Source organism: Homarus americanus, unplaced genomic scaffold (genome assembly GCF_018991925.1).
Source record: "Homarus americanus isolate GMGI-L3 unplaced genomic scaffold, GMGI_Hamer_2.0 scaffold41027, whole genome shotgun sequence".
Lineage (NCBI taxonomy): Eukaryota > Metazoa > Arthropoda > Malacostraca > Decapoda > Nephropidae > Homarus > Homarus americanus.
The window spans coordinates 4898892-4917880 of NW_024745073.1; the positions used below are offsets into that span (position 1 = coordinate 4898892).

The following is an 18989-nucleotide window of genomic DNA, read 5'->3' on the forward strand; positions in this document are numbered from 1 at the left end:
ATTAACCGAGGCGTTTGTTAACCGAGGGACCACTGTATATCTTTTAGATTCATGACATTCTCTCCAATATTGAGGCATTGAATAAAATAAGAAAATGTATATTTATGAAATATATTTCCAGATTCTTACTTTTCATATACAGTACTGTACTATATTTAAAAAATGGATAGTCAATATAACATAAACCTATTAAGATTAATAACGTAACAAATTCCAGGTTCCATATTAGCCTAGTAAACTGGCTTCTCAAATAGTCCTGGAGGCAATTGTGGACATGCTTTAGTTAATACTGTACTGTATATAAAAGTTATTAGAATTCCAAGTTACATGAACCAATTCCATTTAATTGTTGGGGCTATTTCAACTTAAGGATAGCATCATGCCATGTACCTCAAGAACAAGGATATAATAATGCTTCATGCTAGAAGGCAAAAAAAAGCTTACCATGACTATCAGAGCAACCACTACATACACTAACTGCACTAAAATTACAATTGGTCAATGACAACTGTGGATTGTACAGTCAGCCAAATAAGTTTGCAGACACCCAACATATATAGGGTAGGGCAAAAGATCTGGTAACAGTGCAAAAACCTCACTCCCAAATGCAAGATATACTCATACCGGTCATTCAAATGAGGCCTCCCTTACCCCCCCCCCTTACCACTCCTCGTCTAACCTTCCCTTTACAATATTAACAGAGTGGTTGCCCCACCCTATACTTGTTGGATCTCTGTGAATTTATTTGTGTGACTCTACATAACAAACATAAGGAATGCATTTTTTACCCTGCAATACATGGGTCAACGATTGCTTCACACATATTCAATTGGTATTACTTAGTCCACCCATTGTTTGTCTACTCCACTATGCCAAATACAGTTGGGTGTTTAATGGTGTTTATTCCTTGTTTATGTACAAGTTACAGGAACTTTGTTAACTCTTAAAAATCTTCATAAAATGTATATGAAAACCAATATGTATTTGCTAGGTATGCAAATTACAGTACTGTATTTACAACAACAAAGATATCAGTTTTATTTTCTCAAAACACTGGAGTGTAACAGGATAAAATCTCTTTCTTAATTTTAAGGAAGAGCAACAGGTACACAGAATTCAAATAATAATTTATCATGTTTAATTATCACTGGAAGAAAATGTCAAGTGATTTCTATCTTCATAATCAGTGATTTGATAAATAATTTTTTTTTTTTTTTATTCTGAAGTGTCTTTTGATTTACCTATTCAACCTTCCACAACATTTCAAATGTTAAAAATAAATAAATTACTGTAGTAAATTTAAGCACTTACAACTAGCTTTATGTGAAGTATTTTTCTCAGAAAATAAGGAAACTATTGATGCTACTTTCATGGAAACAAAATTATGTATGTTCAAATGGTGAACTTAAGTAGATAAGAAATATAAGGTGAGTTTAAATGATGTACAGTACAGTATAAAACACCTGTCACTGGAATTAAAAATCCATAAAAAATTTTGTTACACAAAAAGGAAAGAAGCTTTAACTACTGTAAGGTACAGTATACCTGAAAATAAGAAACATAATATAAAAATTGTCATTAGTACATTCTCTGAACACTGACATTCTTAAATACTATAGATAAATCCAAGGAAAGTTAAGAAAAGCTAAATACGAAATCTAAGTGTGAAGTTCGCACTATAGTATAGTACAGTATAACAAGGAACAATAAAAAAGTAGACTAATCTACTGCATGCAAGACTAAAATAAATTTTTCAAATGTCTGGAAATTAAATATACTGTACAATACATAGTTAACAATTACGCATCATAAAGAAAATGGAAACATGAGTGTAAACAAACCTCTAAGTAGTACAGTATTACAGGTTAAAAACATCAGCAATCATCAATTTGTTCTTACTCTTAATTGTAGCCAAATAAAGCATTTTCCTTAAGTACCACTCAATAATACTTCACAAAATACAAAATCGAATAAATTGCCTCTTAAAATAACTAGTGTTTGTATACTGTACTGTATGTATAAAATCTTAAGTGTAAAGTTATTTACAACTCCAAGAAATTCTATCCTGAAAGACATTACCTAAATGATAAATTGAACAGAACAATTAATGCTATGCTATGAACAATTGTAAGGAGACATATAGCAGTAAAGTGCAGACTGTACGTACTGTACCTTAGTTCTTAGCATCTCACTCTGGTGCTCCTCTTGAACAAGGTACATATTCCAATAAGCAGGATGACTCAAGTCTTGCCCAACAGTTTTTAGCAGTATTATTAAATTATCAAAATGCATACTGAACATTTGTTTTTCTGTGCCACAACCTGTAAAAGTGCACACCAATGTTTATACCCCATTATGCAACAAAAACAATGATTCCAAGAGGTACATAGCAAGAACTTTGAATATTTAATGATATACAGTACAGTAATGTTAAAACTATGAGGCTGCATAAAGTATACCATAAGCTTTTATTTCATTTCTTGACCATACTGTTCATATACACAATACAAACTAAACACAGGCATTTAATTAATAATAAGCATAAAGTTATCTTACAGAAAAGCTTAAGCTATTCAAATTTGGCATTAGTCTTTATCACAATGAACCAGCTTGAAATATTCACACAAAATATGCAAATTTATAAAATCCACTGAGTTCAACTACAGCACATCAATAAATCATACAAGCAGCAGCAAACACTTACCAAAAATATGTATTACACTGGGAAGCTTCTTACCTGTATATATAACATATGAATAAATTGCTATCATAAGGAAATGCTTTTGGTATTTAACAGGTGAATCTATCCTACTAAATTAAAACATTTAACAGACATCAACAAAATACTGTATTTCTGTTAAAAAACTCTTTGGCATTATATATCACTGAATTACATATCTTACAATGACATACTGTATATTAAATATAAATAATAGGATGCTTAAAATTACGATAATAATGACAAACATAACCTTTAAGTTCTCACACTGATATAAGGATCTTTTTATTTTTTTATTTGGGGGATTTTCCATTTCTTTACAAAATTAAGAATAAAAACACTACATTTCTCCCTCATTAGACTTATAAACACTATACACCAGAAACAAGCAAGATGTAGCTAGGGAAATCTTAAGAGTATTCATACTATACTGTATAATTTTTCAAGACCACTTGTAGAGGGTGATGAGGTAGGGAATTAAAGGTAAAGATTCCCAATAAATAATCTTGTTACCTTTTTACCATGTTTAATTATGACCACATTTTCGTCAATAAAATACTAAAACCTGTATACCATTCATTCCAAACTGATTATCATACCACAAATAATAAGAACTGCTTTAAGAATTTAGTATATCTTATTACTTTTTAGATGAAAATTAGTAACATTAATGTTTAACTCTTTCTTTACTGACAGCTAAAAAGGAGAAACACCAAAACATATATTCTGACAAATAGCAAAGCCAAGGTACGGATTACTGTAACCATTTTGCAACATCAATTTGGGCCATAATTATACTAGAGCTTCAAATAATCTGAAGTCATCCCTGGTCTATGGTGATTCCCATTTTATAAGTTAAACTAAAAGCTGCATGAGCCATTTCTAATTAATAAAACATATCAAACTTACATCATTCATTTTGATAAGTACAATATTTATGAATTACTGTACCGGTACATAATTTTTAAAGCAGGTTTTGAGTACTGTACAGGCAATTCTCAGTTTCTGAACAACTGGCATATAAGTTACAAACATTATACTTTATGACCATGTTTTTTGGCCTTTCAAACTTTCGTTCCACTCATAAAAATACAGCTTTTTCAAACATAATGCCAATGGTTGGGAAAATACAAGAAACCAAACACTTGACTACAGAAAAACAAAAATGTTATTTTATCAATTAATTTCTAATGTACTATCTAATTTATGTATTTCATTTTACTGTATTATTACAGGTATTACAGTATTCACAATATAAATTTATTATAAAAATTTTTATAACTGTAGTATATTCATTAGATTTTTATTTTAAAGGTGTGGTTTTCACTTACATCTGGGACCAATTAATTATATATACCCTTGTTTAAATGGAATTTATTTCCTAGTTTACAAACATATTTTCAGGAACACATTAAGTTCATAGACCAGGGATTGCCTGTAATAACATAACTTTTCTGATGTTTGACACTATCTGGGGGAAAATCTACACCTAAAATTATAAATCATTAATCCTTTAAGGTTCACAGTTTCATTTCCAACCAAATTATTTATGACTGGTTGAAGGATTATGGCAAATAGACCAATATGAAAACAGTTCCATACACCTCCACATGTGATACACAAACACAGCCAATCACACAAACAGTAAAAAAAAAAAATTAAGTAGTTGTACACTTTTGTGACTCTACAAACTAACTATCTCCCACCATTCTCCATTCAAACCGTCTCCAAGGTAAAAAAAAAAAAAAAAATTCTTCTCAATGAGTATAATAAATAATACTGTAATCTATATTTTTTTTTCCATAAAGTCTATACAGTACATTGATGACAATGCTTTGTAATGCACTCTGAAGGATAAAATTAAGCTATTACAGTAAAATTTATTGGGGTTCTTTAAGCTCAAATTTATTTTAAGTGAACGGTTTTGTGACCAAGATGAGTATAAATATCCTTCACTCCAGTGCACGATACAGTACAAAGTCAGCTAGTGTGCAGTGTGGTGGGAATGACTCTGAGCTCACAGATTAACTCCTGACTGGTAAAGCAAGGGTCACTGGTAATATTTCTGAGAATAAATCTAGTTCTGATGGGAGGCCCTATGTGTTATTTTTCTTCTGCTCCCATTTCTTTCCGGGGTGGATCAAGAAAGAGAAAATATAAACCTCCATGATGACAGGATATAGTATGGAAGAATGGTGTACAAAATATATAGAAATTTCAAGGAAAAGTCTGAGAAACAATTAATTAATAGAAAGCCTCAACATACATACTTAATAATGGGGCGATAAACCAAGATATGTTCTCCTCTAATCTACCTACAAGTAACTCTAAAGTAAAAAGGCTGGAGGCACAGATGTGTTGAAAAATAAATATTTATTGAGTGCTCACCAGTGGTCAGGATTGTGCAAATAATTTTTTTTCATAGACTGTTTTCAGTGTATATGTACCTTGTGAATATTTCTCTCTAATAACCATACTGTACTGTATATACAAACATTACATCACAACAATCTAATTTGTGAAATCCAAATTAAATTTCTAAACAGGACCTTTGTACATAACCACCTTCACTAGACACTTCTCTTCTATAGTAAAATCTTCACAATTTCCTTTACCTTCTGCAACACTAAAAGTAGTCCAACCTACTTAGCTCATTCACCCTGGCATTAGCAGCCTACATACCCATCCTTGGTACTCCCTCTGCTTTTCTACTTCCTCATATTCAGTGGTAATCTGAAGTCCTAAGACAGGTAATTCTTCAAACCGAATCTTTAGAAGCTTCTTGGGTCACAATGATTATCTCTATATAAGACACTAATACAAGTTTAATGTCAAGTTTAATGCAAATCAATTGCAAAAAAGTACAGTAAACATTAGTCCCAGTGGTCCTCTTGATCTGAAGAAAGGAAGATTTCTAACATAAACTGAGAAATGCTCTGCATGGCATGAAGAACAATAGCTAACACTATACTGAGTGAGAGTTGCACATACTTTATTTCTACCAGTTCTTGAGATGGAGTGTTAGTGGGAGAGATGGAGGAGTCATCTGAAGGACTCTGCTCAACTGACCCAGGATCAGGAATGGAGAGAGAATCTTGACATGCAGGAGTTTCAACTAATGTAGAAGGGTCAGCACTTGCAGGTGTCTCTACAGAGGATGAACCCAAGTTACTTGATGCATCTGGTAACTCTACACAACTTTCTGAAGATAGAAACCCTTGCAAATCCCCTGGGAGTAGCTGTTGCATTTCTAGATCTGTTGATGGACTGTCTTCAGGTAGTCTAGGTACTCCAGGCATTTCTGATGATATGCTCAAATAATCTGGTGTATCTTCATCGGGATTCTTTTGTAGTGGAGTATCATTCAATGCGTTAATAAGGTTTGTCAACTCAGAGCAGATACTATAATATTCAGTTGTATCATCTGCCAAAGTTTGAGGTGTAGTAAGCTCTGATACTGGATCTGCTGGTGTGGCAAGGCAAGATGGTATGCTATTAGATGAAAGATTACATATATCTGATGTGAGGTCCTGATTATCTGACTGTGGTGACATTATTTTTCTTGATAACTTCTTTTCATCAGTTGTGGAACAATCATCATTAGTTGTGGAATACACAGATGTAGTAGTTTCTGTTTCATAGCCTGTGTCAGTTGAGAATGTACTTGTAATCATGCTGGAATCCATTTCATCAAAAGACTGGGGAGTAGTAACTGGCTTATTTATCTGAGCTTTAGTTGATGGAGTTCCCAATCCTGTTGATATTAATCCTGGTGCCTTGGGAGTTTTAGTAGAGGAAACCTTACAATCTTGTAGCAATTGAGACACGCATCGACTCTGAGACCGGGAAGGTACTGGAAGAAAGTCGTCTACTGCCCATACATCATCATCTATACTCTTAAAATTGCTTTCTTCAATTTTAAGTTTCTCCTTGTCATGTGTTATTAGTGGAAGAGATTTCTGTTGTGTTGGTTGAGCCTCTTTCATACTAGATAACTTACTGGCATATTTTTTTGGTGATCTGTGTTTTTTCTTGGGAGAATTTTTTTTCTTCCTAGGCGAAAGAGCAGTGTTTAAGGACTGAACTTTAGGTCGCACAGAAATCAATGCAGGATCATTTTCTTTGTCACTGCTGGGAGACCTGAGGAGACTCTTATCAAACTCTGGATGACACCGAGCTGTATCCACAAGAGCGAGTGTTTTGGTTTCTTGTATCGTATTTGGGGGGAATTTGGATATCACTGAAGATTCGCTTAATATATCCGAGTTATTCATTTCACTACTTTTATGTTCAATTAAATTGTCAGTCAAAATTACACTGTTTGACTTGGTAAGTTTGTCAAAGTTTTGTGTCCTTTCTTCATCTTTCATTTTCTCTAAAGACTTCCCTCCAAGATCTTTTTCCCCAAATTTGATAATATTCAAAACAGGCTCTACACAACAACCATCTTGCTTTTCCTGAATCCCCTCAGTGCTTGAACATGTGACATTTGTTAAGAGGCTTGTATTAAAAGTAGAAGAACAAATTTCTTTGTATTTAGGAGACATATCACTTAAGCGTATTTCTTGCTGACAAGCAGAACTCAAAGGAACACTCTCTACAGTATCTTGCAAACTTTCTGGATCAGAATAACAGATAGCAACACGCAATGATTGTGGACGTCTGCGTGGCCAAGAAGCAGGGAGACTATTGGGGCATTTGGCTTGACTTAACAGTGTCAACAAAGAATTACTATTGCAAGAATTATAAGTCCCAGGAGGCACAGTGTTGTTGACGGACACTTGGCAGTTGACAAGAGGCACTGGGCCTATATCAGGATAAAGATTTGGGCTAAAGGATAATGGAACTACTTGACAAGCACTGTCCAAGTCATTACACAGTATCATTGTGTCTCTTGTTACAGTGGGTGTCGAAGAAGTGGAAGAAATACTACCATTAAACTTTGTGTCTTGTCTACAACCTAATGACACTGAGTGAGACTTTGTATGGCTATCAAATTCTACCAAAGAGTTTACAGCACCTGAGTAATCATGAGAACTTAAGGTCTTGGTAATGATCGGAAATGGCAAAACTTTATTATATGATATTTCTTTTTGCACAACATAGTCAAGTTCGTTCTTTACTCTTTCATTTTCATTACTTTCGTCACATGATGAATAAGGATTACTGATCAAAGGTTTCAGCTCCTCAGGTGAGTCTGTGGACTGTGCAGATGCTACAGCAGGTTGATTTGCATCCATAATTTCCTCAAGAGGAGGAGAAGGTTCAAAGGAACTATAACTCTTATTTGACTGCTTTTTAATCGCTTTAAACAAATTATCTTTATCAAAATCACCAGAAACATCATTTGAAGTTCCAACAGCACTTACAGGTCTGATACAAGAGAGTATTCCACTACCACCAAGATCATCATTATAAACAGATCCCGAAAGGGTAATATCTGACACTCTTCTATTTTCATACGTCTTATCCTCTCCTATTTCTGTATCAGGACATTCTTCTAAACATGGAACATTTTCATCATCTAATAATGCACTTCCTTCACAAGAAAAATTAAAGCAGCCACTCCATGGCCACTTGATGACGTTTATCTCCTGCCGACTTCCACCTTCCCCAAAATCAGACTCACGACTTGTAGAAGTATCTTCACTTCCTAACCCCCCAGAAAAGCAGCCAGCAGGCACACAGCTAGCTGACTGGGAGGGTCTTCCTCAGGTAATATATGACTGTGATGAGAGAATGACTTGTACATCATCATTTGTTTGATCTGCCTCCCCAATTCCACTGTACTGATTCGGCGCTAGTGTCTCCACAGATACATGTACCTGCAAAAGTTTACACTGTAAATATATACCCAGTATACAGTAATATATACATCCAGAACCAAAATACTGCTTGCCTGAGACAATCATGAATAGCTAACATTGCATTGGGCACATATAAATTGTGTCTCCACTTGCCCACTGAGCAAGCATCTGAAAGAACTGCAGCAACATGTGATAAATTACCTTCATGTTCTCTTAGCATCTGAAAGAACTGCAACCTGTTTTAAATTATCTTCATGTTCTCTAGGCATCTGAAAGAACTGCAACCTGTGTTAAATTATCTTCATGTTCTCAATTACACCCATTTTAGAATTTGTATTTATTATTTTCGCCTTTTCGACTTACTGTACAACCAATTCGACTTACGACCTGGTCGTCGGGACGGAACCCTGTCGTAAGTCAAGGAGAGACTGTATTAGTAAACTTATGTACAGGATTTTTCTTTTAATTTTCCGTATATTTAGCATCATAAATCTCAAACTACTGGCTCAATCATCCTGAAATTTTTGTTTGAGTTATAAAAAGACAGTATCACACATTTTAAGGTGAAAAGGATATATTTTGAGAAAATGTACCACAATTTATAAATTACTACCTATAATGGGCCAAGTATACCCATAGTGACTTACAAGGTCACCCATAATCCAGGCAAACGGCTTTGGAGGGCTATTTCATTCGACTAACTTTGACACACTTAGACGCAATATTTCAAAAAATACATACAAGCAAAATTACCTTCGAAAAAGGTCTAGTATAAGGTACCAAGAGGGTTTTTTTGTCTCCATTATTTCTATGAGTGCCCACTAAAGGGTTAAGATATGGGAGTGGATATGGCAGCAAATAGAACCCTATAAGATGAAATGAACAAGAAGGTAGTGGAAAGACAGAAGGTAAATGTAATGAGAGAGAAAACCATATCAAAAGAGGTAAGATTAAAGAGAAATGAGTAAATTAAAAGCAACACAAATTTTATTTTGAGAGTAATATGTTGGGAAAAGGGAGTAAAAAGAACAAGAAATAAAAAATAATGAGAAGTGGATGTGTCTGGCAGAAAGAAGAATGGGATCTGCTCAGTTGGTACAGCAAACTGAGACAAGTGATAGCACCAGGACGAAGCAGTTTTTGACAATGTATAACCTACTCACCTGAGGAGGGTCCATAGAGATACATTTGAATTCATCTACTAGAGTAAGCATGAAGAGGTTAAAGGATGCAGCACAAACCCACTCAGATACAGTGCTGGCCACATGGAAGCCCCAGCCTCCATCTTCTGGGTACCATTTTGTAGGCTCTTTACCTGTAAAATGCAGAATATACAGTATATTGATCATCCATCTACATGCCATTTTGGGGGTTCTAGAGGTGACAAAACTAGAGGAATTATAACAGATTTATACAATAAATACAAAATCTTTTGTGCCTAACAAAGTGAGTCATTCAACCATTAACCAACTCCAATCAGAACTTATCAGTACCCAGGTGTGCAATGACTGTCAACAGGAGCAAAGGAGTTATATTTTACAAAGAAGCATATCAAAGCAGTTCAATGCTCTACCTTTCTATTCAATGAAGGGTGTACTTCTTGCTTTGACGGTGCTTCCAAGTCACTTGCTTTACATACTGTATTACCATCTCATCCCTATTTTGACGAAGTCACTTGCAAAGCCTCATAGTCATCATAATAAAGCAATGAATATCAGATAATATGTTTTGTAATTATGGAAACTTGTACCTGAATTCTACAATGGTCTATGATAGCTATCAGATTCATGGAGATTTGCTCTACATTCATACAGATTTACTTATTGAATAGGCTGTCTAAATAATGTCTTTCTGCCACTGGACCTTTGCAGATCGCTTCTCAGCCATGGAGCAAGATTTTGTTTCTTAATCCTTCAATTTCTAAATCTGTTAAATACATGAGTTGACTGATATCATAAAATAAACAGATAGACTGGAAGAGTACGACTATATTTTTCATCCTAAATACAAATATTTTCTTGACATAAATTGCTATCATAGTACAGTACAGGTATTTACAAGTAACAACTTGCACTTCATAGCTGGTCTACAAAACTAAATTATTTTATAAGTCTTATCTTTGGGACTTAAAACCTGAAGCTGGTGTTATGAACCTTCAAATACTTACCTTGAAATTGTGCAAGGGCAATGCTGGCACACACACAACCTATCACAAAGAACACTACCGCAACCACTGCCAAGGCCATGCGTATATGGGCCATTGCCAGGCTGTTGACAAGAGGGTGAGTCTGATACGAACACACAGCCTAAGGGGAAAGGAGGAGATAACAAATTATAAAACTTAATATCACATACTGTATATACTGTACAATATTTGTAAAATAATGTTTTAGAGCCTAACTGGAAAACTTCATACAATACTATTAAACTTTACAATAATATACACATGATAAACAACATCATGAAAGGTATTCATTTTAGCCTTAATTGCATGATTATTCATAATGTATTTGTTATCATTCTTTATTTACTGATAACAAAGTAATATACATATTTTTTTTAAGTATAACTTAATTTTCTTACCTCATACATACAGCTTTATCTCAAATTCAAACTTCAAATATTCAATAAAATTCTAGCATATTTACATTAGTGCTGCCTTGTAAAATTTGGTCAATGATTCTTACCTGCACCCACAGATAGGCAGTTCCAAGGCCAAAAGTCATTAGGGCTCCAGTTAAATGAACAAAGAGCACATTAGTTTCTTGAAAATTGGCAGCGATTGAAATACCAAGAGCTGCAAAGGAACCGACAAACAGACCAACTCGATTCAGTCTCACAATGTTGGAAGATGAAGAATGGTTATGGTAGAGTTCGGCTATTTGTCGGTAACGAACATAGATGGTGACAAGAACTGGAAAAGAAAATTAAAGAGTTATTAATAAATTGCCACTATGATACCAATGGCTATCCAGTAATATTCAAAACTTCTGTCAAAGAGTAAAGCAACCATTACATGCTCAAGCTTGAAAATAAATAAGAAATGTGCATATAAATCAGGTAAGGGTTAAATCAACAACAGACATAAACACTGCACTGGAGGATTAATGAGTGGTGAAACCATTAAAATATTGAGAGGTGGGAAATAAAAACATGTGAAGGAAACTGGGAAACATGAGAATATATGATAAATCACTCAGTGGGACTAGTGTAAAAATATACCCTAAGAATCAATAATGTGAGGAAAAGACCAGTAAGAAACCATTTTCCTTCCAACAATCTCCTTACTGCACCTAAGGTAATGTTCTTATCTGAGATACACTCAACCAATCTATAAGATAATGCAAACTTTAAATAATGATGTACTGTACTGTTTTTATTAATCAATCTGTTATCTTGTGTCTACTCTATACAGTAACTAACAAGGAGTACAATTGCTGAAATATACCAGGGTACAGTGATCCCTCGGTTAACGAGTGCCTCGGTTAATGAGATTTCGGTTAATGAGTTACCTTCCATAAGATTTTAACTTCAGTTAATGAGCAATCCCTCGATTAACGAGTTTTTTACGGGCCGACCTCAACATGTTTTCGCTTGCATTTGGCGGTCCACCAGCTGTAGTATTAGTCCGCCAATACAGTAATCGGTTTTAGGGCTTAAATTCCTTACTATTTTAGTAAATATCAAGAAGTTTATACTATTCAATAATCTTAAAAGTTTAATATTCAATTTTTTAATAATTTTAACAATTATTGAACATAACTGAAGGTAAGGAAACTAGTTTCATGCGCGCCATCCAGCCTGGCAGCACACCAAACAGGCGCCAGTCTCTCTGTCTTTTCAGTGGAAGTAACATCTTGCTTGAGACTCTCTTCAACTAAACGCTTTTTTTCTGTGTTTGCAAGCAAATTATTGGTCATTTTTAAATATATTTTACATATTGACAAAATATAATGCAGTGCAGTGTTAATTTAAAGAAAATAATCTTGAATTACACCAAGAGAACTAAAATTTTATGGGTGAAATGGCACCATGGGGTGACTTCTCATCCACCCCAATGCCTTCTCTTCTCCCTTCTCCTCCACCCCCATTCTAATTCCCATCATCATCATCATCATCATCCAGGAGCCTTCTACATACACACCTCAAAGTAAGTGTACTTTTCTACCTTTTTAGTTGAATTTAGACAATTTTCGGTGAGCTGGAACCAATTACCCAAAACGCCATTGAAACAATGGTTTCGGTTACCGAGCAACCTTCTAGAACGGATTGTGCTCGTTAACTGAGGGACCACTGTAATTGAAAATTAATTATTTCATTTACACTAGAAATTGTTTATCATAGCAACTTATCAGGTTTTGTCTTTGAAATATAATTGAGTCATATAGTTTGCAGAGGTCTGTCAATTAATGACTCTTTATCTAACTACTGTATTTTCATTTCAGAACCAAATTTGCATTAGTTCAACACTCAACTCTCATACCAGAGATCAACTGAGGGTTTGGTGAGGAAGGTCCAGAAGCCCATGGGGTTAAAATTCATGGCTTTTTATTGCAATAGTCAGGGTCCTACAGTACTGTATAAACAAAAGAAATCTAACACAGTTGAGATCAAGAGCCTGCCGGATTTGTGAATTTTTCAGTTTTCTCAACAAGGCCGCTCCCACTACACCTTTCCCTTAGTTGAAATATAAAGCATTTCTAAGTTGAGTTGCCTAGGAAATTTCAGATTTAGTTTGGAGTTGAAATTATTGCGAATTTCCTCAAAATAATCACAGAGAGATTTAAAGTTATTACAGTACTCTGCTTTGAGGAAAATAATCAACCTTGCCAGAACATTAAAGAAATAGTGAAAATGTACAAAATTAAAGAAGCATACTTAAAGTGCCATAATCCAGTAATGTAGACGGACATAAACCATTTATGTATGACTGACAAACAAACCAAATCTAATTTGAGAAGTGAAAATGATCTTACAGTACAGTATTGTTCAAGCTGATTTCTGCCAAGTCATCATGAATGGTTCACTCACTTCACAGAACAGCAGTACTTTTAGTGACAAAATATGTTCCCCAAACTTATATCTAAAAATCATATAATATAACATATATCTTACTAGCAAGAGCTCCTATGTTAAGAGCTTGGCCGAAGATACAGCTCTCAGGGGAATATGTCCCTGTGTCACTGATGTATGGAAACACAGGTTCAGTATGTTTCAGCAAAATTGATATGGTGTACCTGTTGTAAATGGTTAAATTTAGGTTAACTGTAATAATATCATTAAACTCGCTATATCACTAACAATCTTCAAGCTACTTATGTTATTTTGGAAGATAGTACCATTTTGAAGAAACAGTATGAGTCAAACCTGCATATAATTAAAAAAGAAGGAATACATACATATATAAAGGCTGTGACATTACATTGTTTTAATACAAAAAAGATCCAGAAATACATGACCTTTAGATTGGATACTGTAATTTACTAATGCAATACAGTACTGTACTGTTTATGAGTGTAATGATAAGAATAAAAAAATGTGCAACTAATATACTGTACAGTATTAGCAACAAAGAAAATAAAAATGACATACTGTTAATATCTGTCTGGTCTGATATTTTACACTGCTTTAAAATAAGGTGGTACATTATCAAGAGTTTTTAAACATACGTGATGATGATGGTAGCAGGGAAGAGTACGAAGATGGTGAGAGGCAGGAGGTACAGGTATGAAGATCCCATTTTGAAGAGGCAATCACTGGTATCAGGTCTCAACAATGAATACTGTTAAAGGGAAAAGAGAAGATAAGAAACAATAAAAACACATTAATCGGGACTCGAACAAATTAATTACATTTAACCTCTTCACTACAGGAATGCCACTTTTAATATTTTATTTGGCAAACACCAGACAATTTCACTCAGCACAGAGAGGTTAGGGGATATTTAAACAGTCCTCAAGACATACATTACATGCTGCTGCCTTTTCAATCCATCTCTTGATATGCTACAGATGGAACCACATACCTCTCCTAGTACAGAAGAGTATAACCTATAAATTGATGCAGTGTTATCAGTAATGATAAGATGTCATTCAGTAGATATAAAGTTTTCTGGGGTAATCAAAATCAAGTACAAACAGTTTTTCTGAAATGTTAATACAGTGCAGTAAAACCTTGCATTTCTGCAATCTCTACAGTCAAGATTTGCAAACTTGATGAACAAATACAATACTGTACAAGTAAACATGCCATAATGGATAGTTAAACAATACAAGCACAATCTACAATTTGTACATTATTAATGTAGATCATGCTCATCACGTGGTGTGAGCAACTATTTTTTTTTTTCTAGATCAACAGTCTAGCCTTTACAAATTTGTCAGTTGGTGGCTAGAAAACTAACCTGACCAATTTGCATCTCCCTCAATACTTTCCACTTTTATGTATCAACATCAAAAAGTGAGATTAGAAGAAAGAGCCACCATTAAAAGCAAAAAATTTAACAAACCATGCCACACAAGCAAATACGGGTATGTACATCATTCAGCTATTTAGGCAATAGCCATCTTGGATTTGAGGTACAATCCTCAGTTTTCCAACCACCCTTTACAAGGTGAGAAACCTACCAGATCTCCCTGTGGTTTTCAGAAAATAAGTGCTGAGGCCCAACAAAAACTGTACCAAACTGTGGATATTTTCACCCAAAGCTGGAAAGGTCATGTGGGGGATAAAAAAATACAAGTATAATAAAATACAGTTCATAAACCCTCAATTTATGTCATATTTTTTTGCACACTTTCACTTATACATGTTCAGTTACTTGCGGCCACTTTTTTAATGCACGGTATACTGTACACCTGTACACAGTTCAGCACACTGGCCAAATGGGTCTATATACTGTAAACAATATAATGTTTCATTCCTGCCAAAAGTCCCTCCCTAACTGCCACTATCTCCAAGCATCACAATGCCCAAACAAACAGTAGACTCTTATCATTCACGGGTTTGTGATTTGCAATTTTGACAATTCGCGATAAGCAAATAGTGACTATGGTGGATAGCTTGCGAGCCTTTTCTCGCAAAATCTTGTCTTGTACTCTCAAAACTTTAGTATTTCTGTGTGAAAATTGACCCTAAAAAACTGCCTAGTGCTAGTGATGCTAGTGAAGTGAAATGTAAAAGGCAGAAGTCAGTGATGACCCTGACAAAGTTTTATTATTAGACAAGTTAAAAGAGGGGATGAGTGCTGCCATGGCTGGTCAGTTGTTTGGTATAGGTATACAGTAGTGCACTTGTTATATATTATTGTACAAATAATTGTATAAAAGAAATAAACATGGGATTTAGAAGACTGTGCCTCAATCTCTCCTACATAAATAGCCTTAAGAAATGCAGACACCATAGCACTAAGGTAGTATAAGTTACTATTCACGGTTTTGCCTATTCAAGCCATTCCTTGGAACCTAACCCCCACGAATGACAAGGGTTTACTGTATAGTGTTGTCTAATGGTAGACCCTGCTGCCATATGGCATCACGAAAATTGTAACCAAGTCCTAGGTCGCTGATCTGTCTTTCTGCCTCATTTACACACAATTGCAGGGTCTCAATTGTTTCTCTTACATGACAACACAACATACATATAGCGTTTCTTGATTTTTTTCATTCTTGTATTTTTTTGTATTTGTTATTATTATTATCATCAGTGTTGTTGTTATTATTATTACCATTAATATTTTATTTTACTTTTTATTATAAATTTTATTTACTATGAATTCTTATTATTATTATTACATTTTCGACCCCCGGGCCCAGATGTGGGTCAGTGACCTGTGCCTGGGTGGGCTAATCCCTGTAAAAAAAAAAAAAAAAAAAAAAAAATAGTACAGTACAGTACCAGTAACCCAAAAAACTTCAGCAACAATAAAGAATACAAATCCCCAAAATATCACATTTAATTTAAAAATGTTTTAATGTATATTTAAGCAACACTTTATCACACAGTAAAATGTCCTTGATATACGTATATTTCATTTGTTTTGTTAGAAGCTTTAGTTTAGAAAGGAACGATATACAGTACGTACGTACGTACGTACATTATCTTTCTCATTATCCCTACAAAAAGGGCTTAATCTAATGCCTATAGCAATGAATCAAAGAATGTCATAAACAGTACTGTATTGTACTCAAGTTTGACAGTACTCAGAAGTCTGTTCCACGTAAAATCAGACAAAGTTCAGGTTTGATGTGTTTTCATTCACTGAAACACCAAAGGCTCATAGCCAAAGGTCAATTTGCCACTTCACAAAAGTAAATTCATGGAAATGGGAAGAGGAAATCCCTTCTTGGAATGGATTCTAATCAAGTGATTAGAGCCCTTTGGAATGAGTCCAATTGTCATGACTGTATGCACTACTGAACATGATTTTTACCACTAAATTTTATTCAGGACAACCATCATACAAACTCACGGTCAATTTATAGTAGTGCACCGTTCTTTCTTTGGGTATTAGAAATATGTCTAAAAAAAACCAGAGAAAATCACCAAAAACCAACCAAACCTAAACTGTGTGGATTAACACAGTATAACCCTTTTCTTCTCTATTTTCAATTTGTTTCTGTTCTTTTTTTCGCCCTCCCCCCCCCAGGGCCCATTGTGGGTCGTTTGACCTGTGCCCGGGTGGGCTAATTCCCGTAAAAAAAAATAAAAAAAAATAATCAGGGGGTCTAGGAGGGCGGAGCCCCCCAGATTAGCGGTCCGACTAATTACCCAAATGTACCCAAATGTAGCCAAATATAGCCGGAATGAAGTCAAATAATGGTTCTAGATGCAAATCGGACTGCCAATCACTTCTCGACTAGTATTTGGTGTCACGAAGTCACAAAAAATTGGAAAACTTACTTTAATCTGAGTTAATAGATCGCGTGCATGTACCGACGGAGCGAGGAATTACCTAAATGTAGCCGCAATGAAGTCAAATGATGGTCGTACAAGCGTAATTCAGGCTGTGAATCACTTCTCGATTATTATTTGGTGTCATAAAGTAAAAAAAAATTGGTAAACTTAATTTAATCTGAGTTGTGTTAGGTTAGGTTAGGTTAGGTTAGGTTAGGTACATGCACTTGATCTATTAACTCAGATTAAATTAAGTTTACCAATTTTTTGTGACTTTCTGACACCAAATACTAGTCGAGAAGTGATTGGCAGTCCGATTTATTCATCTAGAACCATTATTTGACTTCATTCCGGCTATATTTGGCTACATTTGGGTAATTAGTCGGACCCCTGATTAGGTTAGGTTAGATAGAACGGTGCACCAATATAAAATGACCAAACTCGCACTGAAACAGTATGTACAAGACATAGACCATGTACGGAGTACATCTACAAAATAAGGTAAAGAGACAGTCAATATTCATGCAAGAATATTGCCCAAGAAAGCTATTACAGTAAAAGCTAATGTTCGTCATGTTCAATACACTTGACAAAAGTAATAATGTCAAGTTAGGTTTGCCAATTTTGTTTGATGGTCGGAACAATAATAATATAATATTACTGTGTATTAATACAGTATCTATAAGGAATCAAAACTCAATTGTTGGGGGATTTCTGCTTTTATATTCCAGACTCGAGCATCCACATCCTCCAGTCCCATGCTTTACCTGTGGTCTTTCTATACCATTATTGATATGCTGTGTTCAAAAGAAAATCACTCATCAACGAAACTGCCAAATACTAACAACATGCTTGTAAGGTAAACCGTTGTCAGTAAATATAATGACTACATGTGCTGCAGATAATGTCACTCGCCGCAGCGTGATCAGGCAAGCATTGTCTGCCTACCTTTATTACTATATTTATCTGTTTAATATGCTCTGTTCCACCATTTCACTGTCAACACAGGTTCTTACATGTGAGCATTTTCATAACACATACCTGTTATAATAAGCTTTCATCGTCGTATGTTCTTTGATGAAGGAGAATTTAGCCGCACTGCTTTTAGATCAGCTGTTTCTGACTCTTGTTTAGATATTTACAAAAAATGGGAATTTTGTTTTGAGGGAAAACTATTTTCATTGTTAACTCCTCCTCACTAAATATTGTACTTCAGATCATTATTCTGTTCATGTGATGGGTTGTGTGTACAGTAATAAGAATACATAAACCTGGTTTCTTCTCATTCTATCCTTACATACAATGAATACGAATACTGCATGAGGCGAATGCCTGACTTTTTACGTTTCAATGTTAGATAATAAAGCAAGGGAAAATAATTATTACACACCTTAGAGGACATTTAGTGAGTCGAGTGTTCATACCTGGAGCAAGCCCAATTAGAGGTCACAGCCTCAAATTGAAGGGGAAACCTTTTTGGATCAGTGGTAAAGAGGATAAAAGAAAAAAAAGAATGAGAGATGTGAACTCTACAGGATAACCTGTCAGAAAGTGTTATGAGTGTGTCA

The 18989-nt window shown here is 34.7% G+C and overlaps 1 protein-coding gene across 1 annotated transcript; it reads right to left on the reverse strand.

Moving 5' to 3' along the window:
- Positions 1 to 8000: 8000 nt before the first annotated feature.
- On the reverse strand, positions 8001 to 18549 carry LOC121878316 (DNA damage-regulated autophagy modulator protein 2-like). Its single transcript, XM_042384430.1, has 7 exons — positions 18463 to 18549; positions 14196 to 14308; positions 13642 to 13763; positions 11214 to 11440; positions 10694 to 10832; positions 9690 to 9841; positions 8001 to 8544 (listed from the first exon to the last, which is right to left on the reverse strand). Exons 2-7 carry the CDS (start codon positions 14264 to 14266, stop codon positions 8431 to 8433), a joined length of 825 nt encoding a protein of 274 aa, XP_042240364.1. The 5' UTR covers positions 14267 to 14308; positions 18463 to 18549; the 3' UTR covers positions 8001 to 8430.
- Positions 18550 to 18989: the final 440 nt, after the last annotated feature.

Excerpts from the sequence above, each read along its gene's own strand:
- LOC121878316 (XM_042384430.1), bottom strand. The coding sequence starts at position 14,266 with ATGGGATCTTCATACCTGTACCTCCTGCCTCTCACCATCTTCGTACTC. Across the intron at positions 13,764-14,195 it reads CCTGCTACCATCATCATCAC|GTACACCATATCAATTTTGC; the intron begins GTATGTTTAAAA and ends CATTTACAACAG. Across the intron at positions 9,842-10,693 it reads TGCCCTTGCACAATTTCAAG|GTAAAGAGCCTACAAAATGG; the intron begins GTAAGTATTTGA and ends TGCATTTTACAG.